The sequence below is a fragment of the Poromitra crassiceps genome, assembly GCF_964638095.1.
Source record: "Poromitra crassiceps genome assembly, chromosome: 23".
NCBI classification, from domain to species: Eukaryota; Metazoa; Chordata; class Actinopteri; order Beryciformes; family Melamphaidae; genus Poromitra; species Poromitra crassiceps.
In genome coordinates this window covers 14498577-14526290 of record NC_139639.1, presented here as the reverse complement: position 1 = coordinate 14526290, position 27714 = coordinate 14498577, and the positions used below count along the sequence as shown (strand labels likewise).

Here is a 27714-nt window from a genome sequence, read left to right as displayed (position 1 = left end):
AGAATAAGTTACGTAGTGTGTGTGTGTGTGTGTGTGTGTGTGTGTGTGTGTTTTGATGAGCAGCGCTCACAGTCTGTCTATGTGTCCCGGTCTCAGAGATGTTGAGATGGAGACAAAATCTTGAAAAGAACATCTCTGGCTGCGTGTGTCACAACCGCAAAACTCCCCAATCCTCCGAATTATCCTACTGACTAGGCGGTCTGAGCGCAGTCTGAAGGCTTTGTGGGAGCCGTTGTAAGTAGTAAACAAAGAATGTGTGTATAGGCACAAATCTTGAAAGTACAAGACGTGGACAAAAAAAAAAACGTATGGGTTTAAAGAGAAAGGAGATGGCGTCCAAAATGTGTGAAATAGCACAAGTCTGAGCGCAAGCTTGAGAAAGTCTTTCTCGCCGAGTAGCTAGCTGTGAGAAAGAAAAGCTGTGTGTTTTGGGTTCTTTATGTCTTTTCCACCAGTCTCCATCTGTTGCTCGACCGATACAAAAGGAATACAGCAGAGTACACAAAACCCATATTGCTTTGTGGAGAGGCAACACTATCCCCGAAACCACATCGCAAACACGGAATCGAAAAGCGACACATCGCGGCTCTGTCCACAACGCTGTTTACCCAAAAGATGACAAGTGGAAGACACACATGCATTCATGACGCCTCCTCATCCTCATCATGAATATTCCCAAACGGACTCTTCCCTGATCTGTGTGGAGATTCCTTTCTTCGGGTACAGCCGAGGACCCCCTTCCCTTATTCACTGCGCCCCCTAAATCCACCCATTCACTGCCTATAGGCCCTGATCTCCACATGAAATGATACCCCTCTTTCTCCTCCACTCTCGCGCCTTTAAGCGCCCATATGCCAGGCAGCGAGGAGGCTGGGAAGGCCCATAATTGATCAGTAAGTCTAGGCTGAAAAAGTGTGACCAAGGTCAGCCCCCCACGAAGCACGCAAGAGTGGCTTTAATATACAGATTTATTGGGAAATGTCATGGGAGTTCTACAGAGCAAACACATGGGATATTTGTTGACATTTTTACCCAAACTGGCATTTTTGATTGTAGCACGATCGTACAAAGTAAGGAAGATAAGACTGTGTAACAATTTCCAAAAACACATTCCCTTCAAGATGATGTTTGTGGTTTGTACTGGTACAGGGGAATTCAACTTCCTGCTGAGAGAATTGATGCGTTTTGGCAACTTTGTTACAAATGTTCATGCTGATTTCATTGTGTAAGGCTGGACAGAAAACAACATGTAAATACAAACAACTGTAAACAAAGTTATGGAAAAACTGGATATAAAAATCGTAAGTTCAAATCAACTGTTATAAAAGGCAGATGGAAGCTGGTATATGTTGATTTAAAGCATTATAGGTAATGTGCAGTATAGCTTAATTGTGTTAAATGGAGTCGTTTAGTTTAGCAATCAATGCAAACGTTTCCTTCAAAGAGAAATTCATATTTTGAGAAAAAGACAACAAACTTTCCATTATGCATCAATCAAGTTTAGATTTTTTCTTTTTTTTCACAAAGGGAGAGTGAAATACTTTACTATTGTCTCTTGTTCATCTACTCTCTCTCTCTCTCTCACACACACTTGCACAGGCTCTCTCTCTCTCTCTCACACATACACACACACACACACACACACACACACACACACACACACACACACACACACACACACACACACAGGCACTGGTGTTGAAATGACAAAAGGATCACAGAAATGTGTGCTTTTCTCTTCCACAGGAAGAAGTTCAATCAGAAAGCTACGCAAATTCTAAGAAAGAAATACGCAACAAAAAGGAATGTTTTCCCATCTTAAGAACACACTAGCGCCAGTCATGTTAAAAAAGGCAACAACATTTGCAACAACATTATTTTTAGCAGCAGCAACGGTTAGTGAAGACTGTCTTCTCACGCACCAGTAAGTTGAGTCATCCAGAACTGTTAGGCTTGTAATTGTCCTTAAATGGCTTTCAAACCCTGGGCCAAACAGCCAGATACATTCTGCATACATCAAAACAAAACACGTGGAGCCCTTTGATCTATCTGATCTCGGATGGGATGTGTGTTTCACTTTTGAGGTTGACGGTGAAAATAAATTTCACCTCAAGTAGTTCCAGGTCTGATAATATCAGGCATGATAATGTGATAATGTACTCTAACATCGGCTCAGATAGCAAAAACTGTAAGCGCTTCGTATACTGTACATGTTGAATGGTCCAAGAGTGAAAAGACTGAATCTACGACAGTGACGTACTTGAAAGTAAGGAGTAGCTGCAGTTTCTTGAATACAACTGACGGCAGAGGCCAGTGTTGTTACAAGACATCCAGTCTCTCAGTAGTGTTGTGACAAAACCATTAGGATCCAAGTGCTGGGTGTTTGTCCTTTTGGAGCAGGTGAATCAAGCCCAACTGTTCATAAAATGCATGAACAACTGAGTACAGTGATATATGATGAAAGGTTCCCAATGTCGATCAACTCTCGCATGTGGTCCTGGCTGGGTGAAGGTCCTCCTGGCATCTGGCACCTAGATCCTAAAACAGTCATTTGCTTAGTTGAGTCTCCGGGTTCGGCTCGAGCTAATTCAAGGGTGTTGGGTTAAAAAACACTGTGCGGGGTTTAGTGGTTCTGTGAAGTCCTAGAATGGCCTCGTTTGGACAGGTGTCACATGGGGCCAGGGAGGTGGGACGGAGGCGTGCTGGCGTAGGTGACAGTGGAGGGTTTGGGGGGCCAGGCGGGGTCCTCCTGCAGCTCCAGGGCCAGGTGCCTGTAGCGCCCCCTTGGGACCTTATTTTTTCGACAGAACAGCCAGGACAGGAAGGCTGGGCCCCAACAGTCATTGGCCATCTGGGAACACATGCGGTATAAATATTACAGAGAGTAACGTTAGTCGAGTGAGCCAGCATTCTAAAAATGAATCCGTTTCTTCGGGAATTCAAGTCTTTCTGTAATAACTGTGACCGAAAACTTTTATTTTTTTTATTGCAAGCCACTTTGCAGAATTTTCTTTTCTGAGAAAAGGGACAATGATGATGTGGTCGTTGAAAATAGATTTCTTTTTTAAATCATGATGATTATTTTTTCAAGAATGAGACAAGTTGTATGGTAAAGGTACAGTATAGTGACTCGTTAATTGCAAGCAATTTGCAATATCTGTGAGGATCTGTTCATTAAAAAAGTGATCTTGCAATCAAATTCCTGGCGAGATTGCTGATGGATTGATCAGTTGGGATCCATGCTCATCATAGATTACCCAGAATTGCTAGAATGGATTTTCAACCCAGATAATCCAATGAAATGTAGTAGAATGAAAGTCTGGTGAATATGTTTTTGGACATTTTGTTACTTATAGATGACATTTGAGGTTCCCTGGTTTTTTAACATTCAATATTACTGACAGACAATGGAGAAATATGAGAAATAATAAAACCAAAACATTATTTACAGACATGACATGAAACAAATCATCAGAGAAAAATATCCAGCAAGGAAGCAAGAGAAGTAGAAAAGCTATTCTGCATTATTTGTGGAATGAGATTAGAGAAGAAAATATCCATCAATCTAGGGCTGGGCGATTTAGAGGAGGGGGGGGGGGAATCATATCTTGGTATTTTTAGGCTGAATGGCGATACACAATATATATATCTGTATTTTCTATGAAGTGGGCTAAGTGTTCAGTTGTAAGTGTAAGTCAAAGCCACATGTTGCAAGCACTTTTAATAAAACCAGACTGTACTTGACAACATTTCTGAGTAATAATGTGGACATAATGACTAAGTGGGTAAAGGCAAATAATAGAACCGCTAGAACAGTCTGGTAAATTCAGAAGATTATATCACTTTACTGAAATCCAGCCTTTAAAACCAGGAAAAGAGAACACTTATCGCCATATCACGATATTACAATATCCAAAATCTAAGACGATATCTAGTCTCATATCGATATATTGCCCAGCCCTACATGAATTTAGAAAAAGTGGCAACAGATGAAAACAAAAACAGACTATAGTGAAAGGCTTTCCAACCTGAGGTGCGTCGGCAGAGGGGGACGCCGTGGTCTGATTTACCCCCTGATTGTCTCTGAACACTAGTCTCCACAAGATGACGTCAAGGACCAACGTCTACGGCAGATTTCGGTGGGAAATCGAGAAACAAGATGGCAGCGGATCATAAATAACGGGGAGGATGAGGATTGGGTTATAAAGCCACAGACACCGGAAAACAAAAACAACACCGGCGGCAATAACATGGATGTTTGAACAGTGATTCATTGTTTTGATTCATTAAGGCGGTGATTTGCCACTGTGTACTGATTCGGTTGGAAGAATCAAGTTAAATGCAAATGACACAGTTTGGGTTCCATTGTGTGAAAGGACTGAGTAGTCAGAGAGAACTTGTATAGTGTGACTGTGATGTGCCGCAAGCGTACCTCCAGCATGACAGACACAGCCGCATTCACTATGACAATGATGAGCAGTGTAATGCGCCAGTCATGGGGAACACACACAATCTGAGGGGAGGTAGAGCAGCGAGATGAGGATTGAACACACACATGGCTACCATCACATCATGCAATGACTTTCTGATAGATCCACCCAAACATCTACACTCACAGCATCTTTTTTTATATCTAAGTAACGTGTGCAACAACAATATCTTTTTTTAACCAAGATTTTCTGGGTTTTCCTCAGTTTTCCCCCCAATTGTACTTGGCCAATTCTCTGTTAGGGTGCCCCGGTCGTTGCTCCACCCCCTCTGCCGATCTGGGGAGAGTTGTAGAGACTAGCACATGCTTCTTCCGATACACGTGCAGTCACCAGCCGCTTCTTTTCACCTGACAGCGAGGAGTTTTACCGGCAAGACGTAGCGCGTGGGAGGATCATGCGATTCCCCGCAGCGCCCTTCCCCCCCCCGAACAGGCGCCCCGACCGACCAGAGGAGGCACTAGTGCAGCGACCAGGACACGTACCCTTAATCCGGCTTCCCACCTGCAGACACGGCCAATTGTGCCTGTATGGACGTCCGACCAAACCGGAGGTAACACGGGGGCTCGAACCTGCGACCCTCATGTCGGTAGGCAGGCAATCTACCGCCACACTACCCGGACGCCCTGCCTGTGCAACAGTATCATCCGCTCTGCAAGGAAACAAGTCAGGGTGGCTTTACCTCCAGGAAGCGGTCAATGGCCGGGACAGGATACAGCAGGATGAGGAGGAGGAAGGCATACAGGCTGATGCAGGCCAGCATGAACGGCCCTGGTGAAATAAAAGAAGGAAAGAAGAAATTGAGTGGAATTTGGTTATAATGTAGTCAATCTTTCAAATGCCAAGCACATCGTAACGCATCTACAGAAAGAGTTTAGTGCCAGTGAATGTGAATGTGACCACCATGCTCAATTTGAACCGCTGGAATTAAAACAATGAATTTGGAGGAGGTGAAAAGCCCTTCCAGTCGTCGCTCAGGGAATTTAAAGTCCCTAGTGAGTGACGTGGATGTGTGCCTCAGGAAAATGAATTTGGAAAACCAAATTTGAAATTATAGATAAAGGTTTCAATTCAACAATTCAATAATAACCACATTCAATTTCAAGCCACTGCATTCCATTTTTAATTTGTGTCTTACAAATAAAACATTTGAATTCGTTTTTTCAGCATATACATGTATATATATACAGTATATATATATATATATTTTAAGACTGATCAGTTCTATGCTTTCAAATACCTAACATTAAAACAGGGTCTTTGCTGGCTCTAGTCTCTCTCCACACACATAACTCAGACAAGCATGCAGCTTGTGTTTGGACAGCCAAAGTGAGACTTACAGTTCTTGTAGCTGGGCTGTCTGAAGGGCTTCCCCTTGGAGAAGATGATGGCCACAGCCAGGTACTGAAAGGAGGAGACGTAGAAGAGGCTGGTGTTCTCATAGTTCTTGATGTTTTTGTGGTCCTGGGGGGACGTCGTCACGTTGAGGCTATGGGACAGACTGGAGACGTTGCAGGCGCTGCCGGAGAGACGAGAGGAGAGGGATGAGTGGAGAGAGACTTACTGCAATCTTTGAAAAGTTTTCCTTTCATAAAGCACGACTCACCAACAGCAATAGAAAAGTAGAAAGAATCTAAATCACTTGAAGCTAGCTGTACAAAAACAACACTTCAATTGTAACTATCGTTCATCTCTCCCTCGTTTCTCTAGCCTTTGGAGGCAGCTGGATTCGCGAGATCACGATTGTGTGAGAACTCCATCTCGTCGCGCTCCAAGCTAATTGGTTTAACTCCGTCCAAGCAGTCGGCCGGACCAATCAGCATCCAGATGCAGCTACGGGCGGGACTTAGGTGTGACGACAACAAGAAGCGAGCCCTGTGATAGACGGTGATAGACAGATGGTTCATCCAATCACCTCCCAGATATTTTTGAAAGCGCCTGCCCTTTTCGGAGCACTTTCCAAAGACGTGCTCCCATACTGTAAGGTTTTGTGTAACAAACCATCTGGCAGTGTCAGGTAAAGTTATTGTTTCTCAGTGCAGCTGAAAAGTCTGCAGTATTGACTGGTAAGATCAGTGTCTGAAAGAATGCCTTGGGGTGATAATTACCTGCCAAGAATACATTTGACTGGCAAAAATAATTATTGCTACATTTTTCATAAAAATATGTCACCCATTTAAATTGTGTGTATAGAATTTTGCTATTTTCCGGTAAGAAGGTAATGTGTGACGCCTTCATTAAAAACACATTTTGAGTTTTCATTTAAAACGTGCTCATTCGCTTATACAATGGATCTTTTTTCTCTTTGTATTCCTTTTGTTTTTGTCGCTACAAAGAATGTAACCAAGGCATTCGAATGTGTCAAAACGTTGCCGGTCAGTAGTGACACATCTACTCACTCTGAGAGAGGCGTCCACGTCTCATACCAGCTCTGCCGTTTCACTAAGAGGAACGTCAGGACCTGGAAGACCAAGCAGGTGAGGATCTGGGTCAGAACCGAGAAGAGCAGCGGGCCGGAGATCAGACTGGACGGGGGCCGGCGCCACACCAGCTGCTTCCACGCCGGGTTCAGACTCACTACAGACACAAACAAACAGTCCATCAAAGGCTTTGCATACGTGTTATTATATATAGTGTCACAAATCTGTTATAACACTGAATTACACTTTAGGTATAGGAGGTCCATCCGAAAGTTGAAAGAAATGCTGAACTCAAACATCAGTTAAAGCCATTCTTCGGTCAAGGTCTCCATGCTACTCACTTGTAAATGCGATGATGAGAATGATGGCGATGTCGATGAAGAGGAACTGGAAATCTCCCAAGTTGCTGAGGATCTACGGCAGCAACAGAGATTAAGATGAATCCACATTGAATTAAAATTCATACAGTGGCAGAGGATGGAACCCCAAAGCATCTATAGATACACATGTCAAAGCATCCCTCTCTAAATCTATAGATACACAGGTCGTGTCAGGACAAGTGGCATCTGGCATGCAGGAGCAAACAGGCTGTTGTTTTATCTCATTTTCTGTCGTGTCTGCATCTTTCAACGTCTTCCTTTTGTGATAATGTGAGAGTGACTTTATGCCTACTTGAGCCCAACCGCACAAAAGACTTCGATCCTCAAATTGCCCCTCGAGGGACTAATAAAGTATTTTGAATTGCATTAAATTGATTAATTTCACAGGGATAGCCTTCAGTGCCACTTGTGTGCCACACTGCGGAGACATGTGGCATGTGGTGGAGCTTGCGGCAGCAGTTAAGCTGCCACAGCGTCAAAGCCCTAGCCGTACTGTGTGCGCCGAGGGCTACGCCGCGGCTGGCGAGCCTGCTGGCGCAGCTGGCATGCAGCTGGCATGCAGCTGCCCGAAAATGTGACTCGACGCAGCTGACGTCAAAAGCGCAAGTATAATATATTTATATAATGTAGATGGGCAGATAACAGGAGAGAGTGAAAGCTGTGACCAAGTATATGCACTACATTCTCTCGTTGGGCTAACTTCTAGTCATTGAAATCCTAGTGAAATCACACAATTTACTTATTTTGGACTCTCCTGCGACCGACTGGTCAAGCTGACGTTCTGAGTATATACTGTAGGTCTAGGCAGAGCCGTGTATATAGAAGAGTCGCCAATGGACCAGTTTTTTACTCTCAAGAGTTCCAGGAAGTAAGGTCCTGGATTAAGCAGCACTGTCGAGTTGCAGCAAAATGGACAGTTTGTGTTGTACCGGTACTTTGAAAGTTTTTTTTTTTTAATCAAATTGTACATTATCAGCTTTATTTTAGCATTCAAAAGTAGCGCGAGGCCCCTTCCTGGCTGTTCATTGGCTAATGAGTCATGCATTTTGGTCCTCCGCTGACGCCACTCTCTCTCTAAATTGCTCTGGGTCTAGGTGCCCATAGCAACGCGGCTGACGTTGTAGCATGTTTCCAGCTTTACTCGCTTGGTTTCAGAGCCTGTGTACGGACAACCCCCACTGTTTTTCCAGGGTTTTCCCACATTTCCGCAATCCAGCTAACTTATTCACAGTTACTCAAATAGTACAATATGAAACCAGACATTTTCCCTTGTCCCATGCTAAAGAAAAAGTGGAAGCTAACAGGGGGAGAGGTCTAAGCAGGAGAAAGGCCGGTGCACTTACAGAGTAGAGCAGGGTGACGCTGAGGTACTGGATGATGCTGTAGAGAGCCATGAACTTGAACACGCAGAAGGAAGTGATGAGAGCAGCTCGACCCTCCCTGCGGACCAACAGTTGTTATTCAGACTAGGAAGTCAGAAACAACCAGACTGCACAAAGCTTTCTAGGAAAACATCTGCTGCTGCTATAACTCCACGGCTCCCACTATAACCTTGATGTAAAACTCCCACGACTTTTTCCACGATTTTCCATAACCTAAAAATGTTATTCCTTTATTTTTGCAGCTCAACAAACTTTGTAAGGGGTAACTGATTTACCACTATAGCTGGGCTTGCTGGGTAGAAGTAATCATGTATAAAAACAACTGAGAACCTAAATTTAATTTAATGATACATAATTTAATGCAATGAATGTGTGAAACAAGCTGTAAAATACATCCTGTAAAGTGACCCATTTTACAATATATTCCCTCACTTCCCCAGAGAATTTACCAAATTCCCTGACATGAATACACTTCTCAAAATTAGCACCATATTCCAGAAATGCCATGATTCTCGTGAGACTCTCCGGCTGTTATGATGTATTGTGCTGCACTGACACACCTGATGAGGTTGGGGACGCAGGAGATGTTTGGGGTTGTGGAGGTGAAGGGCGAGGCGACAGAGGCCTCCAGCTCAGACAGAGAGATCCCACTGTGAGCTCGCTTTAGAGCCTGAGAGAGAGAAACAACCTCATTACTGTACATCTCTGTGCTGTAACAGTATCACTCTAGATACCCAGACACCCATTGCAATGACAAAACTGAATTGCATTAAGAAGTACACAAGTAGTCTTAAGTGTTACAGCTGAATTCTGGGATACAATCAGATATTGCCCTGTAAATTAGATTACAAAAGTGTGTGTGTGTGTGTGTGTGTGTGTGTGTGTGTGTGTGTGTGTGTGTTGGGGGGGGGGGAAGGTTGTCTATTTGGCCTCAAGTACAAACTTGCATTGCTACAATCAGGAACTGTTTGACTAACACTAGTGAGTATCATTTATATGAAAGTTGACCTGTTTAGAAGACTAAGTCTGAAAAAGTCTGCTGTGTTGGATAATAAGAACTGCACCCGAGAGAGAGAGAGAGAGAGAGAGAGAGAGAACATTACTAACAAAATATTGCAAGAAATGTGTTGCAAGAAATGTATTGATGAAATGAATTGTGCTGTACGTGCATATTAAACAATTGGCACAAACACACTTTAGAGGGCACAAAGTGTGGTGAACTTTTTGTGGACCGACCGACCAACCGACCGACCAACCAACCAACAGAGTGACTCATAGAGCTGTTGGCCTTGCTGGCTGCAGCTAACAGAGTGACTTATAGAGCTGTTGGCCTTGCTGGCTGCAGCTAACAGAGTGACTTATAGAGCTGTTGGCCTTGCTGGCTGCAGCTAACAGAGTGACTTATAGAGCTGTTGGCCTTGCTGGCCGCAGCAAAAAAGCGAATTCATACTTACTCCACAGTCATTAGCACCATCCCCACACATCCCAACAGTGTAGCTGAAAAGTAAAAAGAAAACATGTGGAAACTGGTCACAGATTGTGCTGCTATATATATATTATATAATGTCAAGAGCATGGACATGAACTGGTGCGCATAAACAGATTTATACTGAAGCAATAAAATAAATGAGACTCACTCAACACTCTGCAGGACCTCCACCAGCTGAGTCTTCTGGTCTGGAGCCATGCGGGCAAACACAGTGGCTCTCAGCACGAGCTGCAGCGCCCCCATGTGGAGAGACACGATCACATTCACAACATCTGGCCGTCATGAAGTCAGGAGAAACCTACCTAAACTCAACCTGCTAATATGTAAAATAGACTTTACCTACCTTACCCATAATATCAAGTCATTAAAGTAATTTGTATCGGACACAGTTTTTCAAGAAAATAAACCATGAGTAAATACTAATCTGAATGTATATCATACTAAATGTTGTTTAAGTTGTTTTACAGCCCAAATGGTTTCTATCAAGTAAACTTACCACCATAATTGTAACAATGTAAGCTACTGATGATAGGTGGGAAATCCACAAAGGTCTATCTGTGTATGAAAGCCTTGAGCAGCAGACTATATTGCAGTGGTTCCCAAATGGTGTGCCTGGCAAGTTCAGGTGTGCTGTGATTTTGTGACAAACATACATTATTATTGCAAATATAGCGTAAAACTATACAAAAAGTTATGAGTGAATTTTTTTATCTACTATATCTTTGTACGCACTCATTTCCCAATACAGAGGCAAATTATACAAAAAATATAAAAAAATATATTTCAAGGGTAGCATTAAACAAGCGTGAATTCGCAATAGCTGTGACCAGATATGCGATGTCAGTCAGTGTGACATCATCCACTCCATTGTGATGTCATCCACTCCTTGTGAATTTTTCCCAATTGGCATGAACACACACGCGCGCACGCATACACACACTTGACCTCCATAAAAAGAAACAAAAACCCCAGATGTTTGCATGTCTGAGGATAACCTCTCACCTTTAGGAGCAGCTGGGGGAAGTGCTCAGTGACGACAGCGAAGGCCTTCCCACTCAGGGCAAAGTGGTAGCTCTGGTCCTGCTGATCATACCCCACCTCCCCCAGCTCCATCTCCACCGCCTGCAGGAGAGTGGAGGCACGAGGGAGAAAGGATGGATCAGTTGTTATTATCACAACAGAAAACGTTAGCACTGCGCTCTATGGGAGCAACGACAAGCAGCAACCTTGGTCAGAAGTCATGCAGACTTTGAACCGACAAAAGCGAGTTTCCCTTTTACTCTTTGTATACACCTTTCCATGCTCTAATTGACTGGTTCATACAGTATTTGGGTTATTCATAAATGGGTATGGATACACGTAGGCCTACCGGAGTTCTGGAATAATAGCTTAGCTTAGCGTGTGTGTGTAGTGTGTGTGTATATAATATTAGTTTTTATGGGGTCGGAGGTGGGCCACGAAATCTTTTGAGATTTTCAAGTGAGATTTTCTGAGTTGGAAAAGGTTCAAGGAACCGCTCCCTTAGGGTACTTTTCTTTACAAGCCCTGATCAGTGTGAACGTAAACTGCTTCGGACAAAAATAAAACTGTAGGTGTGATTGTGCCCTTAAAGCCTCTGAGGGTTAGCTAAAAAAACAAGACATGGAGTCTATATGGACTCAGTGGCTTGGGGTTCGTCAATGCTCTATATGACATAGCTAATAAACCCTGAACCTGTGGCAATAGGTTCAGGGTTTATTGGCTGGGCTATGACCACTGATGATGTCACAATGTCTATGAGTAGGGCATCATCATTGATTTATGACATCACTGATGTCACAATGTCTATTGTGATGTCATCAGTGAGATCAGTAGGGCTGTACGTACTGCATAGTTTGGACATTCGAGAATGTAGGGAAACAGTGGATGGATAAATCCAGAAGGCGGTGGTAATGCAACATAAAGGATGCCAACTGCTATAAAACACCACAGAAGTTTGGACATTAGAATATTTGTTCATAACGCTTACATTTTTTTCTTCCAATGTGTAGCTCTATTTTTTGTATGCAAAAATAGAATGTGCCAAGACCAATAGATTTTGTGACATACACACACTAAAGTGAGTAGAATATTTTATCTTCACAGGCAATGCCAGCAGAGCACTAGAAAGCTGTATGGTCTTTGTTGCCCACTAGTGCAAAAAATGGTGAGCACCAGATCAAAGTTATATCCCCCCCAGAGAGAATAGCTGATCAAGTGTCTGTGTCCACAAACAAAAATCAGACACATTATATATATTTTTTTTTACACTCATATATTTTCCATTAAGATACACAGTGATGATTGATAGAGATCAAAGCCAATAAAATCTCAGTCTTTCACGGTGTGTTTCCTGTGGGTTTAGACTTAGAGGAACAGTCCTGAGTCAGAGGCAACATTAGGGCGGCATAAAAGCAATTTAGAGTCAATGGTGGAGATGCTTCACAGGGTCGGCTGGGGCATTATGGTCCAGTACAATGGACCCCCTATTTGATAATGACCCAGCTGGGTCACCCATCTGATAATATCCCCCTTTTTGGGGCAACCCCCTTTTTGCTGGGAACCCCCGGAACCCCTGGGGGTTCCCGGACCCCACTTTGAGAACCACTGGTTACAAGATCTGTCCAGAGTCTCTGTCTCTCGCCGCTGTAAAACCTTCCCATGTTTTAGATGAAGCCTGGGAAGAAGTGCAGGACGATGACTCCCACCACCACGAGGCAGCAGGAGAACAGCACCAGCCAGACAGGAAAGAATCTTCGCTTGCGCAAGGCGTGTACCTGACACAAGTTGTCCAGGCCTACGCTTAACATGACCGCTTCGTTGTTCCCTTTGATGCTTTTGCCTTTCATCGTTTCGGGCAGGAAGGCGAGATCTGTCACGACGATGCCATGGGACTCCTGCATGTAGTACAGCTTCTGTAGTGAGAAAGCCTTGTAGATGGCTACAGATCCGGTCACAGTTCCGAGGCCGAGAAACGTTCCAGAGTCGCTGAGAGCCAGATTGGAGATGACCTCATTGCCACAAGAAGCCGTGAGCAGAGGAAGGAAGCTCTTGCCGTCCCACTTGGTGAGGTAGCAAGGGGGTGCTTTTCGCTCTCGTTTATGGGGGATCTGGACAGTGTAAAGCCTCAGGGCGTCTTTTTGGTCTTCTACCTTTCCAAACCTGCAAGCTATATAGCGGTACGCCTTGTCAGCAATCTGAGGCATGGTGTCACGCCAGTTAAGACTCATACATGTAGCCAGCTGGTTGCCGCTCCATACGCTGCAGACAAAGTCCCGGCCGACGGTCACAAGGTGCTTGTTCCCTGGACTCATATCCAAGTCTTCAACCTCCCTTTCATGCGCTTTGAAGTCAAACTTCTTCACCAGGGACGGGTACTCCCAAACTCGGATGTGCCCGTCCGTGCCTCCTGTCAGGAGGAGGCTGAAGTCGGCGCTGAACCTAATGACCTTCTGGAGCGGGTCCTGGGGGTTGAGGTCTGATTGCACTTCACCCAGGCCGTCCACAGAGATCTGAGCTTTGCACCCATCTATTTGCTGGCTCTGGGTGAAGCGCATCAGGCAGCAGGTGCCATCCTGCCCTGCAGCAATGACACCGTCACCTATGGCTAGGTTCATCGTGGGGCGCAGGTCAGTGTCATGAGAATGCAGCAGGGTGGCGCTGTACTGGTGCTCTCCAACCAACTGTAAACGCAGGAAGTGCACTGCATTCTTTATGCCTGTTTTGGAAGCCCCTCCTCCACCTGCGGTGATCACCAACCCTGTTTTAGCGTCCACCTTGATTGTGTACAGGGGAAAGGGTGCTCTGTAGAGATTTGGCACCTTCCGCTTCCCCATTCACAACAGTATTTGACAGCCACTTCCTACACGTCAGCAGGGTCTGACATTCGGACACAGTGGTCAATGTTGCCGCAGAGGCTTTAATGGCTGGGCTTTGAGCAAGAGTCGTCCAATAAGCTCAGCAGGGAAGGATTTATGACATCACTGATGATGTCACAATGTCTGACATCATCAGTGATAATGACATCACTGATGATGTCACAATGTCTGATATCATCAGTGATTTATGACATCACTGATGATGTCACAATGTCTATGGATTCTCTATCCTAGCCCATACAGATGCCCTCCTCTCGCCTCAAGAGGAGCGCCACCTTACAATGGAGTCATATGCATATTAAGTGACATCATCAGTTCAATGGTTCACAGCATTCACTAGACATTGTCATTGCGACTTCATCCGTGATTTATGCACGTCACGTGTGATGTCACACCAATGACATCACTGATAACATCATCAACGATGACATCACAATTGCTCGAGTGACATCACTGGTGACAAAAAAATTGCTCAAGTGTGAATGTAGAATAAATATGACCTGCCACATCATGACATCATCAGTGACACATACATCACGCAGTGGCCAGGTCATCACTGACAATTGCTCGAGTGACATCACTGAGTGAGGATGTCATCACTGATGTCATGAGTGATGTGATGTCACACACACACACCGCTCTCAAGTTGCCCACCCCAGGGCAGCATGGGGAGAACATGCAAACTCCACACAGAAAGGCCCTTTTGATGAGATAGCCCACCTGGGCATGGGCACTGAAGACATGGGGGGGACACATCCTCAGCGTCCCAGGCGCGAATCGAACCCAGGACCTTCTAGCTGTGATGCGACAGCCCTACCACTGCGCCACCGTGCACCGGTGGGTGCCACGTGCACCGACGGGTTTGTCCGTCCAGTTCTTCTTCTTCTTCTTCTTCTCATTGTCCTTGCTGGTGTTGTGGACATGGTTTTCAGTATAATGCCACGTGATAGGCTGATTACTTGATTGTCCTTGCTGGTGTTGTGAACATGGTTTTCAGTATAGTGCCACGTGATAGGCTGATTACCTGATTGTCCATGTGGTGTTGTGGACATGGTTTTCAGTATAGTGCCACGTGATAGGCTGATTACCTGATTGTCCTTGCTGGTGTTCTCGACATGGTTTTCAGTATAATGCCATGTGATGCTGGCGGGCTGGAAGTCTTTTGGAGGCGAGGCATCTGCTATAATGACCCTCTCATGTGAGCGGATCATGCCACAGTCTCTAGCCACTGATATAGCCGTCAACATGTTGTCACCTAACACATGAGAAAGGAGGGTTTACTGTCTCTACTATACTGGATACACATTTGTATCAATCCACAACAGTGACAATGTAGCATATTGAAAACGCATGAAAGAAGTGGAAACAGTTACTAGTGTTACCTGTAACCATCAAAGTGCGGATGTTAGCTTGTCGTAAATCATGTAAAACGCCAGCAGTTTCCTCTTTCAGTTTGTTCTGCATGATGATCAGGCCGAGGAACTCCAGGTTGGTCTCGATCAGATCCCTGGGAGGAAGAGAGAATATAAATATATATGTATCATGTTGTGGCTGCATTTCATTCTGGTCTACTGAGGCTAACTGTCAGTGGGTGCCTCTTCTACCATGGACTTATCCCTGTATGGTTGTTGAACAAAACGGTGAGTTTTAACAGCTGAAAAATATTGTTATAAAACTCCATTGTAGCTGCTGGAAGTATCTTAAGTATCTCTTGTCTACACTTGGCCGGTTATCTGTGGGACTAAGACAAATACACGACCAAACAACAAAATAGACCCAAGGTACAGAGGTAATAGCTGTTTATTTTATCATCAAAACGTCTGTGTGCGGTGCTATGCTATCTGTGGTGGGCGGCGTACCTGCTGAGGCTCTGGACTTTGTGCCAGGAGAGTTTGGACTCTAGCTGTCGGTGTGCCAGAGCAATAACCCTAAAGCCCTGCCTGGTGTACACTTCCAGAGTCTCAGTGAAACTATCTGGGACTGGAGAGAGTCAGACACAGACAGAAAAGAGCAATGTCAACTGTAAGTTAGTGATCTAATCTCTCTATGTATTCTTTATGCAGGCAATGGAGACGCTGTGCCAAAACACAGCTGTTGTTCAGAATGAATGCAAATAGTCATTGTCTTGCTTAATTTAATCTTTTTAATTTGGTGTAATTCATAGAGGAAATATCCATCCAAAGCTTCACAGTATTTATGAAAATGCCAGACCTGTGTCCTCTTTGCAGAGTCTGGCCACGACCTCTGGCGCCCCCTTGAGGTAGGCGTCCATGTGTTTCTCCCCTAACCTCCTGACCACCACACTCATCCTCTGCAGGTCTGAGGAGAAGGGGAACTGACGCACGATGCCGATCTCATGAGGCTGAGGACATAGAGTCACATGAGGCATACAGCAGGTTTGAATTTAGGAATTATGAGCTCCTCGTGAAAAGCAAAAGTTTTGTTTAAAAAGACTACTCACTGGCAGCTCAGACAGCTCCTGGGAAAAGTTTGAATATTTTAATTACAAAGCTTTTTAGGAGGCAGGCACCTATCTAAAGTATAGCTTCTAAGAATAATGTAGTCATATAGGCATTAAGAAATGTGTTGATCACACAGTATTGACTTGGAGAGTTATAGCAAGCCACTGTACCATGGTCTGGGTTAGTGTGGTGTTCTGGTTGGCCTCAGGTTGGACCTGTTTTGGTGGTCGCACCACTGTGGGCATGATGGGATTGTGGAGGGCAGTCTCTTCCTCTGTGGGCTCCTCTAGGATCTACACAAACATGACAGCAGTACATATGATATAAATATGTTTATATACAGTAACTGTAAATATTTGATCGTGTCAACCATATATACTTGGTATATTTGCTAGGTATGGTGTAACAGAAAATGAGTCTGTTGCTTAGACTCTTCTACCTCCCTGCTCCCTGTTAAATAGTGCAGGCATTAACTGACAGCTTTGGAGAGCCAGTGAAGTGTATCCATGGTACCAGAGTGTGACCGTTTCAGTCATGTCAGCAAGTTTGGCAGAGGATAATTCATGTATCCAGGCTGGCAAAGGAGGAATGCAAGCAAGCATGCTGGGTGCTAAGGCTACTAAACTGTTGCTTACCCAGCCTGTGGCGTTGAACATCTTGAGGTCCAGAGGGTCTCCGGAGAGCTCGCCCTCTATCTTGGTCAGGGAGTGGCAGGTGGCCATGCAGGCGACAAACGCAGTGTTAACCAGACTGTCTTTAGCTGCCTCAGCCTCTGGGGGAGAAAAGCTGGAATGGAGAGGGAGGATCTGACACGGCATGCAAGGAGCAATTGCTCTAAAACCATAGTAAAGCAAAAAAAAGCACACAAAAAATAAAACTGCAAAAAAACCTTGAAAGATTTGTCATAAAAGGTCCAACTCCTCTCAATCACAAAGCATTGTCCTACCTGCCATCTTCAACTCTCCGAACGCCCCACAGGTCCAAGCCATCCTCTGTGAGAGTGCCAGTCTGTGGGGGGAAACCAGACACAGTAATAGCGGTGACTAAGCTACCAACTCCGATGCTTCAACATTCTCCTTTCATGATCTGTGCATTTCCCGAATTCTTAAAAAGAAGAAAGAAAATCACTTCAAATCAAAAGAGAGCAGCCATGGGGTTGAACTACCTTGTCAAAGCAGACCAGGTTGAGCTGACCGCACATGTTGATCCTCTGGGGGCTGATGCAGAAGATGCCGACGCGCTTCAGACGCCGCTGGGCATAGACAATACCAGCCGTCATGGCTGCCGGTAAGGCCGGGGGGACGGTGATGGTGATGATGTCCAGAGACTCAATGATGATGGTCTTAGCTGGAACCTGGAAGGCGAAGAGGAGGAACTGTCAACAACTGACATGTGACAGAAAGTAGGAGATCAGCGTTATAGGTTTTCTGTAGGCTGAAGTAGACTAAGCTCTCTGAGAAATCCGACCCCATCTCCTTTAAGTTCCCATAATCCATGGTTATATCCACTCTATAGGAGCAGTGATACCTTGTACATGATACTGAGGACAATGGTGTAGATGAAGCCGATCGCTGCCACGCCCACCAGGCACAGGAGGAAGAGGTAGGCGTCACGGTACAACTTGAAGTCGGTGGGTTTGGGGTAGAGGATGGAGCGCACCAGCTGCCCCTTCTCCGTATTGAAGCCTGAGGGAAGGGGTCATTAATGATGACGTCTGCGTTTGGAGATTTAAACCTTCTGTTCCAGCCATCAGAAGACCAGTACAGTAGGTGGAGAAATCCATCATTTTGACTCTTGTCTCACCTGTCCTGACCACCACAGCCTTGACCAGCTCCCCGGTGTAGAAGCGGGTTTGGATGACGTGGGTCCCACAGAACAGGGTGTATCTCTTGTGCTCGTCTGTGCTGTAGCTCCTGCCCCCCTCCTCGCCTGAGCTGGGCAGACTGGTCTTGGTAACAGGCACACTCTCTCCTGAGCATGATCGCACAACAAATATTGTAAGACTGGGTCTCAAATAGTCACCAAATATCTATCAGTAGCTAGGGAGTGTTGTGTGCATATGTAAATAAAGGCAATTTAAAGAACTAGGCCGCTGGACGGCCTCGCCCATAGCTCGGCTGCTGCGTGGCCCCACCTGACCTATAGTGTGGCTCACTAAATGTTATCATCAGTGATGTCACAATGCCTCCTTGTGTGTGTGTGTGTGTGCCCAATTATGATATCACTGATGACATCATCTCTGTGTGTGTGTGTGTGTGCGTGCGCCCTTATGACATCACTTTTGACATCATCACCGATGACATCACATCATTAGCTAATTAGCCTAATTAAAAAATCTGGCTCTGTCAGGTCACCCGCACTGGTGCCCTTTACACCCCCTGAAAGTTTCAGCCCGTAAACAACATACCTGTGGCCGGACACAGAACTTGAAACAAACAAACATCGCCCACATACTAAATCTTTATATATAAAGATGGCAGTTCCCAGAAAGGAGTCTGAATTCATACAGTATTTAGGGCTTAAAATATCATGAAAATTACCAAGAATGTAAAACTTGACAGATATACCTGGAAGCTGACCAGTACAACCACAGTCTCATCTGCTGGCCACTGATCAGCTCCACTGGAGCGGTTGGGGTTAAGGGCCTTGCTCAAGGGCACCTCAGTGGGGGTAATGAGGGAGGGGCAAGCGCTGCCTTTTCACTTTCCCCCACCCAGATTTATCCTGCCGATCCCGGGGATTGAACCGACGACCTTCCAGTCACAAGCTCGCTTCTCTAACCTTTAGGCCACCAGTAGTTAGTTGCTAATTCTAATTCCAGTAATATTTTTAGTAGACTGTAAAAAAAGGCAAATGTATAAAACTCAGCAGCACAGTTCTTGACAGAATAGCAGTCAATTCTACCACTTTTTGGCATAGGAGGCGGAGCTATAAGGAGGCGGAGTGGAGACACAGTACCTGTCAACATGCTCTCGTTTACTATGCAGGTTCCCTGGATGAGAGCAGCGTCGCAGGGCATGATGGTTCCGTTGGCTGGAATGATGATTACATCACCGGGGACGAGCTCTGTTGACATGGCTTGTGCAACCTCTGTGATTGAGAGACAGATGAAGACATAGGACACTGAAAATGATATCAGATGCACTGCAATGCAGGCCATCATGAGGATGTTATCAGCGGTCAATAATCGGATACAACGTAGCTACTTTTATCGTAAGTCGTTGAGTCATGTCTTGCTGTATATTGAGGAAAAGATGGGGGAATACTGATGGATTAACAGTCACATGTTCTTATTTAGCTTTTAAAGTACTTAATATACTACTACAACAACAGCAAGAGCGGGACAATATAAATCACATGCCTCTTCCATGAATGATGATTCGCAGGCTACCATAAAGACCAGGAAGTAAAAACGCACCTTTATTTCCTCTGCACACTGAAACGCGGACTACACTGTGGGTTGCCACCATGTCATGCAGCATCACATATTGCTGGAATGAGAGAGATAATGGATCAAATAATGAAAAGATATTTATGGAAACGCACACACAACTGGACACACCTAAAGGCTAGATGGCCTGTACAAATTTTCCTGGCAGAAAAGATACACACAAAAAGCTGCTAAATTATAAGATGGCCTGACTGGTGCTGAATCAGGTCAAAACGTTGCGCGACATATCTACACAATGAGTTTAAATTATAGTTTAGTTCCGTTTTGGAATTGTCTGGGATCAGATGTGACTCACCTTCTTAATGGTATACAGTGAGGTGGCTATTGATATGACGGACATGAAAACTATGGCTGTAGCATAGTAGTAGTAATTCTCAACAGTCCACAGAATAACACTGAAGAGCTGGAAGATGTAGAAAGGATTCAAAACCTGATGGGAGAGAGAGAGAGAGAGAGGGGGGGGGGGTTGATGATTGTAATCTTATTGGTCAGGATTTGCTGTCAATTTATACTGCTAATCATCACCATCATCATCATCATCTGTTTAGAGTCCTCTTTCCAGGCTCGGCTGGGTTGGACTGAATCCTCGCTATAGCTTTCCTCCACCGGGGACGGTCCATGGCCATCTCTTGGTCGATGCTGAGCGCTCTCATGTCAGCCAACGCGGTCATCTGCCAGGTCCTCTTTGGCCGGCCAATGGGTCTTGTCGCCTCTAAGTTCACCGACATTACTTTCCTCACCCAGTCATTGACATGCAGTGTCATGTATACTTCTAAAAGGATTCAGAAATCTAAACTCACCTCTTTTATAAGGAGTATGAATAAAGAAGGCACTCTCACGGCGATCTCATTCTCCTCAAAAAACAACCTCCTGTTGAAAAACAAGTTGGAGCAATCGATAAGTTGATCATTTATGGTGGATGGATGTATCACATAAAGCTAAGCCTATCGTCGCTTCATAAGCTTCGTCGTTTCATAAGCCAAAGAGTTCTACATGTTGAGAAACACATGTAACCCAATATAGTTTTGAGACGCCCTGTGCATGAGTGTGTATATGTGCAAGTCAACGAGGGAATGCAATAGAGACACTGCAAAACGCGTCATCATTCAGAAGCCACGCCCAAGACGGGGGAAAATACAAGGAAGCACTGCCTGACGACTGCAGCTAGCAAAACAAACCACGGCTAACCGGGGCGAACGGAGGAATGCTCATCAGATAGAAATAGTTTTGCGGGGTTTTACAGGGATTTGGACAGTTTTCTTTTTAGATGATGTCAAAAGATTATTTCAGTACACTTCCTCCAATGGAGAGGGAAAGGTACATCGAGAAAATGAACTCAGTTGGCCTGGAGCAGTGTCCCTTTTCATTGCCCAAACAACGCTGGATAAACGATCCCACACAGTGGCCTGAAGTGAAATACTATGACATGAGCTTTTAGGCATGTTTAAATTAATGAAAATAACGCTGGTGTAACATCAGACAGATGGCATCAGACGCGCTGGCGTTCTCCTATGTCTCATAGTTGCACACAAAGATCATATATATGGAAGATGAACATCCAACTTACTTCCTTGACAGCTAAATCCACATTTTTTTCTCGCGAATGCTCAATGGCTTCCTTGTTTTGCTCGGGAGTACAAAAAAAATTTAATTTTTTACATTTGTTGTCTGCGCAGCCCACCACACAACAGCTTTTAGCTATGTTTAATTCAAGGAAAATGACGCTGGTGAATGGGAGTGAACGGAGTGATTTTCCCCGTGATGTGGGCGTGGCCTATTTGATGCAGTGTCTCTATCATCAAAATGTGGGGGAAAAGCTGGCGTGTGCATACCTGTAGTCCTGCAGCAGTTTGCTGAGTCCACAGCCGTGGTCAGAGTGGACACCAGCACAGCTCACCTTTACATCCTCTAAGCCTCTAGAGAAGCAACACACGCTCATATTGCAGACACATAATAATAATAATAGATAGGACTTATATAGCGCTTTTCTGAGTACTGTAGGACTAATACGCATTCTCATCACAGTGATAGAAAATCACAAACAACAACGAAACAGTCAACAAAAAAACATTCAAAACAACAGCAATGATTTCTGATGACTGATTGTTTCAGTGGGGCTCTTACTTAAACAGTTCAAAGTTGTGTATCACATCGTTCCAGTAGTATTTAGTGCTGTGGTGGGTGAAGTAGTGGATCTAAAAGAGGGAGAGAGAGATAAAGATAGAGAGAGAGAGAGAGAGAGAGAGAGAGAGAGAGAGAGAGAGAGAGAGAGAGAGAGAGAGAGAGAGAGAGAGAAGGGGGAGTGTTTAGTGAATAACAGCTTAGACACAGACTCACATTTTCTTTTCAAATCCCTGCTCCACTATTAACCAACCTACCTAAATGAAAATGCATGCATCTAAAACCTTCCCTAGTATTAACTACTTCAACAGATCAGTCATTTACCATAGAACATTTAGATTCAGCTGATGGGCAGCAAATGATGGGAAAGAAAAGACACTTTTCCTGAGGTACCTGAACAGGCTGGATATCAGCAAACACCCCGTGATGCTCCTCCTGTGAGGCAGCACGGGCGTGTTCCCCGTCTCCGTTCGGCAGCTGAGCTGCGGTTCGCAGATCCAAACTATCAAAGGGCCTCTTCGCCGGAGCCAGCATCACGTGCACCTTGGCCCGAAACCACTGCTTGAACTCATCCTGCCATAACAATAAAACAACTAGTGAGATTACATTGTTCTTAGGCTGTAACTGAACTTGTCATTTGTGTTGTAATGTGCCAAAGAACAACAAGTGGCACGATGATCTGTTTGTGCACAGCTGCACAGTTTGCTTCAAAATACCTGAACTGGCCCTTAAACTTCTGTATAGAAATGATAAGTTCAAAGTTCATTTATGAGTTGGTCCAGTCTCCAAGGGCAAAATAATTAAATAAATGCAAAATAAAACATAAATAAATAAATAAATAAATAAATAAATAAATAAATAAATAAATAAATAAATAAATAAATAAATAAATAAATAAATAAAATGAAAGCAACAAAATAACATAACAATACCAAAACAAAATATAGACTGTTTTCATGGAATTGTGTTGCTAGAGAACAGTTTGAAAGCTAGCTTATTTGCTGACCGCTATTGTATTAAAGGAGAAACATGAGGGAGGTTTGTTCCAGTCAGAGCCAGTGACTTTGACTTACCGTGGACCTGAGCAGCAGTGTGTGCGCGTCTCTGAGCGAGGTGTGTGTGCAGGTGCCCTTGACAGCCCACTCAGGCAGCCAGTAGAGCAGCAGCAGCAGCAGCCCGCCGGAGCAAAACGCACCTACGCCCACCAAGATCATCTTCCACACACAGGGTCGATAACCCCACACCTCCTGCAGGACACAGCACAGACAGAGTGTGGTGTGGTTTGTTTTGGTGCCGGAACACCTGGCAATATAGCAATCATCATCATCATCATCATCATCATCAGTATATAAATGGGAGCTGGGGCTCTGTTTGTTTCTCTCTCCCACTGTGATGTCATAAATCCCACTGTGACATCCTCAGTGATGTCATAAATCCCAGTGATGTCATGAATCCCACTGTGACAGCATCAGTGATGTCATAAATCCCACTGTGACATCCTCAGTGATGTCATAAATCCCAGTGATGTCATGAATCCCACTGTGACAACATCCGTGATGTCATAAATCCCACTGTGACATACTCAGTGATGTCATAAATCCCAGTGATGTCATGAATCCCACTGTGACAGCATCAGCGATGTCATAAATCCCACTGTGACATCATCAGTGATGTCATAAATCCCACGGATGACATCATCAGTGATGTCATAAATCCCACTGATGACATCATCAGTGATGCTGGTCTCAATGGCCACACAGCAGCCGAGTTGCCGGCAAGGCTTGGTGAGCTGCAGGGGCAGCTCAGCGAGCTGCAGGACGGGTGAGGCCGGGCGAGGCCGCATAGCGGGCGAGCCTAGGAATCGAGCGCGAGATCCCGAGTATATGAAAATCAAGGGTGCAATAAAACAGCTCCAGGCTTTGGATGCTGTCTTGATGCATCCTGTGTGTAGAGATAATAGACCTTTCTTCAAGAAGGAAAGCCTCCAGCTCCAATAAAGGATGATGGATCATCACAAAATAAAGATTTTAGATCGGGTGAAGATGCTATGGAAACTGTTTCACTTTATGTTGAAACTATGCTTGAATTTGTTTAGCAGTACATATGGAGGCAGTATAATATTCAAATTAATAAGTTCCGCCTGCAGTAACTGATAACAGTACAGATCAAAACTTACTTATTACTCTGGTATCCAGCTGACCTACTGAGAATCAATTGTAAAACACACATAAACACAGTGTTGGGGAAGCTACTTTGAAAGCATAGCTTTGGCAAGCTACCGATTACTTCACATTGGAAGTAATTAGGGATGTTACGATATTTCGTCCCACGAAATTTCGCGATATCAAAGTCCCACGAAATTTCGCGATATCAAAACGTGACGATATCGTGGAGATGAAAAACTATATCCCGAGAAAAAGAACCTCTGAACATGCTGCACTGATGAGCCGGCACTGATCTGTATTCTCTCTATATCTTTTTCATTGCTTTGCTTGAAATGGGGACTAAACCGACGCTCATTAAATAACCGACAAGATTAAATGCGCTATTTATAGACTAATGCATTGCTGGCGAAGTTTGCGCAACACTTATTCACGTTTCCCCATGCAGTTATCCCCATGCGGACCGCGTGTTTCAGTGGATGACAGCATTGTAGCCATTGCCTCCCTGCTTGGCACTCAGCATCAAAGGGTTGGAATTGGGGGGTTAGATCACCAAATGATTCCCGAGCGTGGCACTGCTGCTGCTCACCGCTCCCCCAGGGGATGGGTCAAGTGCGGAGAACAAATTTCGCACTCAGGTGTGTGACAATCGTTGGGACTTTACCTTAATACTATAGCCTACAAATTAATCTAGCTCTGAATGCGTCTAATGTGCGCATAATAGGCTATCTGTCATTAGGCGATGCAGCTCTGTACTCCCGAAACAATTTCTAATTGTACGTTACGATTACCATGTCTAATTGTACGAGTAACGTTAACTTGATACATTTCAATCGTCAATTAACGCTGCGCAACGCTCAACATACATTGCAGTCAGAGAATTCATTGAAGAGGAATCATCCTCTTAACTCATTGAGTGCCAGCCACTTTTGGAAAACGGATGCTCCCAGTGCCAGAGTTTCAGAGCGTTTTCAGTGATTTCTCGAGGCCCACAGAATATTGTGTGATATTACTATGTAAACACCGAACATGCCCAAATAACGATGAGACTCTCTTCTATCATCAGCAAAAAAATGTTTATTGATATCATTTTCCGTTCTTTAGTTATCAGCCGGAGAAGATAGGTTGATTTCACCAAAAACAGACGTTTCCATCTAGAAGCTGAGATAATGAGCCTTTTGTGAAATGAAGCATTTCAAGCAAATCACTGACTCTGAAGCTAATATTTTCTGACCTGAAACATCTGAACAGTAATTTCCTTCAATAAACAGCACCCCCACCCCCCTCAACTCCAAACTCCTCCTCCGTGGGAGTGTCTCTGGTGGCTCTGCTCGCTCTGCTGCGTGTGTCAGGCGAGTCTCTGCTGCCTGCTATGGCAGGCTCTGCTGCCTGCGGATCCACGTTCGGATGGCGGCTGCTCATCGGGGGAGTCTGGATCGGGCTCGCTGAGTTCGTCTGCGTTTCTGGGGTTTCGGTTGTGAGCTGGGATGAAGCTGCGTCCGATTCTAGGCTTTCTGCTGCGCGTTTCAAAGTGCCTGCACCCAGAGTCTATTTTCGGAGCGCTCCGCCTTGTGCGCCGGCTCCCAGCGCGACACCGAAAAGCCAAACCATTCTCATGAGAATGGTTTGGCTTTGGTTTTCTTTTCTGGCGGCTAATCGTGTGGAGAAACTATGCAGCAGAGACAGAGGGGCTCAGTTGTGGGAGCGGATTGGCTGCTGTTCGCAGCTAACGTTAGCTCCAGCCAGAGCAATCTGTGCCGCTCTGGCTCATGCATCGGTTTCTCTTTCATCACAGCTTTTTCTGCTGTTTTTCCTCAACTTTCTCTAATCTGGAGAGCACTGTCGCCACCTAATGGGTCCGTAAAATAGGTTATACACCTTCAATAGCTCCCATATTTTTACAGGAGATGTATCAGGCTTTGATCCACGTCCCACCGTCAAAAAACGCAATTGACGACTTTAGTCGTCATTGGCACTCTACGTTACTATTTGAATTGACGACTATAGTCGTCATTGGCACTCAATGAGTTAAGAGGATGACAATTAAATATGAAGATAGTACTAGCCTACACAATACACAGCTCGTTGCCTGCATAAGTTATTTAAGATAGCCTATAGATTGTATAGTTTATTTTTCTTTTAGGCCTACCATGCAACAAACGTTTAGTTTGTGACAGTGTGACACATTATATTGCAAGATAAGCCTCATCTTCCATGTTGTTTTCTAGTTATTATAACAATTTCCAACAACAGCATTTGTTTTCCTTTTTTTTTTTCAAATAAGACTATTTTTCCAGTCATATATTTTCATTATTCAAGTTTTGTAAAAAATTAATAAATGTATCGTATCGTTATCGTGAACCCAATATCGTGTATCGTATCGTGAACTGAGGGTATCGTGACACCCCTAGAAGTAATTGAACTACAGTATACAGATTTTGCTGTAGTTCAAACTAGAAGTAGTTCAAACTACACGCCATAATGTGCCATGGTCTTTGCAGTAGAGTATATTTACTCTCGGCTTGCATCAGCTCGCAAGTAAACGCGTAGGTTTTGTCGGTGGAGCTAGTATGTAGTATGGCCATGATGACTGTTCCTCAGGCTGAGATTCATCCATGATGATGTGTGAGAGCACTGAGCAACGCCCACCCTTTTGCACATGCACACTACACAAAGGTGGTGGAGGCTTTGCCTGGGCATGCCTTAGTTCACAGCGGTCAGGAGGATGAAGGAAAAAGCGGGGCGGGGCTGGTCAAAGGGGGTTCAATTTACAGTAATGTTTTAAAAAAAATCCTTTCCTTGTATGGCCCCAAATTGTTTGTAGTTTCAGTAGTTTAAAGAAGAATTTCTGTATTTTTCATCTGGACCCTTCAACCTGGACCCAACCGCGGTCCCAGTTTGGAGAAATGGAGACCGGATGAAGAAGAAAATGCAAATATGAATCATGTAGTTGAACTAACAGCAAGCTACTGCAAAATGTAGCTAAACTAGTAAGTCTACTCTCCAACACTGCAAACACTCCATTTTTTGCAAACACCCCCCCCCCCCCCCCCCCCCACTCACCAATTTCCATTTTAAGTTTTAAGAAGATGCAAAGGACACTGATAATATATACTCACCTATAAAAATAAAAATAAAGCCCTGTGGGAGAAGTCAATGCAAGATAGATAAGTAGTAGAACTGAAATGAGATTTACCATCTCATCCTCCAGGCCCTGGTTGATGATCTTCACCTCTCTCGTCTTCATCCTGTCAAAAGTGCAGTGCCTACATAGAGGAAGAGAAAAAAACACTTGATTCACCAGATTTCCAGCGTGTTTTATTTGCTGAAGTTTCCTTATCACACAAGGAAGTCTCCAGCCAATAAAGATGGTCAATAAAGATGTTGCAACTTTGAATTCAGTCAATAATACCAAAGAAGTGGGGCATCTAGAGCAATAAGTCCAAATAAGAAAGGCAATCAGT

At 44.5% G+C, this 27714-nt stretch overlaps 1 protein-coding gene and 1 pseudogene across 2 annotated transcripts; both read right to left on the bottom strand.

Moving 5' to 3' along the window:
* Positions 1–2470: 2470 nt before the first annotated feature.
* Positions 2471–27506, bottom strand: LOC310797022 (polyamine-transporting ATPase 13A3-like). The gene is made up of 32 exons (XM_083659297.1): positions 27447–27506; positions 23162–23335; positions 22482–22661; positions 22092–22162; positions 21800–21883; positions 20768–20837; positions 20263–20397; positions 19935–20007; positions 19475–19606; positions 18320–18487; positions 18044–18201; positions 17682–17870; positions 17463–17524; positions 17152–17302; positions 16687–16809; positions 16516–16533; positions 16266–16416; positions 15914–16034; positions 15437–15561; positions 15143–15309; positions 11161–11280; positions 10307–10386; positions 10124–10166; positions 9230–9339; positions 8631–8727; positions 7249–7321; positions 6887–7064; positions 5828–6006; positions 5170–5258; positions 4433–4513; positions 4029–4124; positions 2471–2851 (listed from the first exon to the last, which is right to left on the bottom strand). The coding sequence occupies exons 1-32, from the start codon at positions 27495–27497 to the stop codon at positions 2669–2671; spliced, it is 3732 nt and encodes a 1243-aa protein (XP_083515423.1). The 5' UTR covers positions 27498–27506; the 3' UTR covers positions 2471–2668.
* Positions 12843–14012, bottom strand: LOC310797029 (guanine nucleotide-exchange factor SEC12 pseudogene; annotated as a pseudogene). The gene has a single exon. The product of its transcript is annotated as a guanine nucleotide-exchange factor SEC12 pseudogene (transcript).
* Positions 27507–27714: the final 208 nt, after the last annotated feature.

Coding starts and splice junctions, on each gene's coding strand:
- LOC310797022 (XM_083659297.1), bottom strand. CDS start 27,497: ATGAAGACGAGAGAGGTGAAGATCATCAACCAGGGCCTGGAGGATGAG. Junction 19,607..19,934: donor AGTGTGCAGAGGAAATAAAG/GTGCGTTTTTAC, acceptor TCTCAATCACAG/AGGTTGCACAAGCCATGTCA. Junction 17,525..17,681: donor ACCTGGTCTGCTTTGACAAG/GTAGTTCAACCC, acceptor TTCCCCCCACAG/ACTGGCACTCTCACAGAGGA.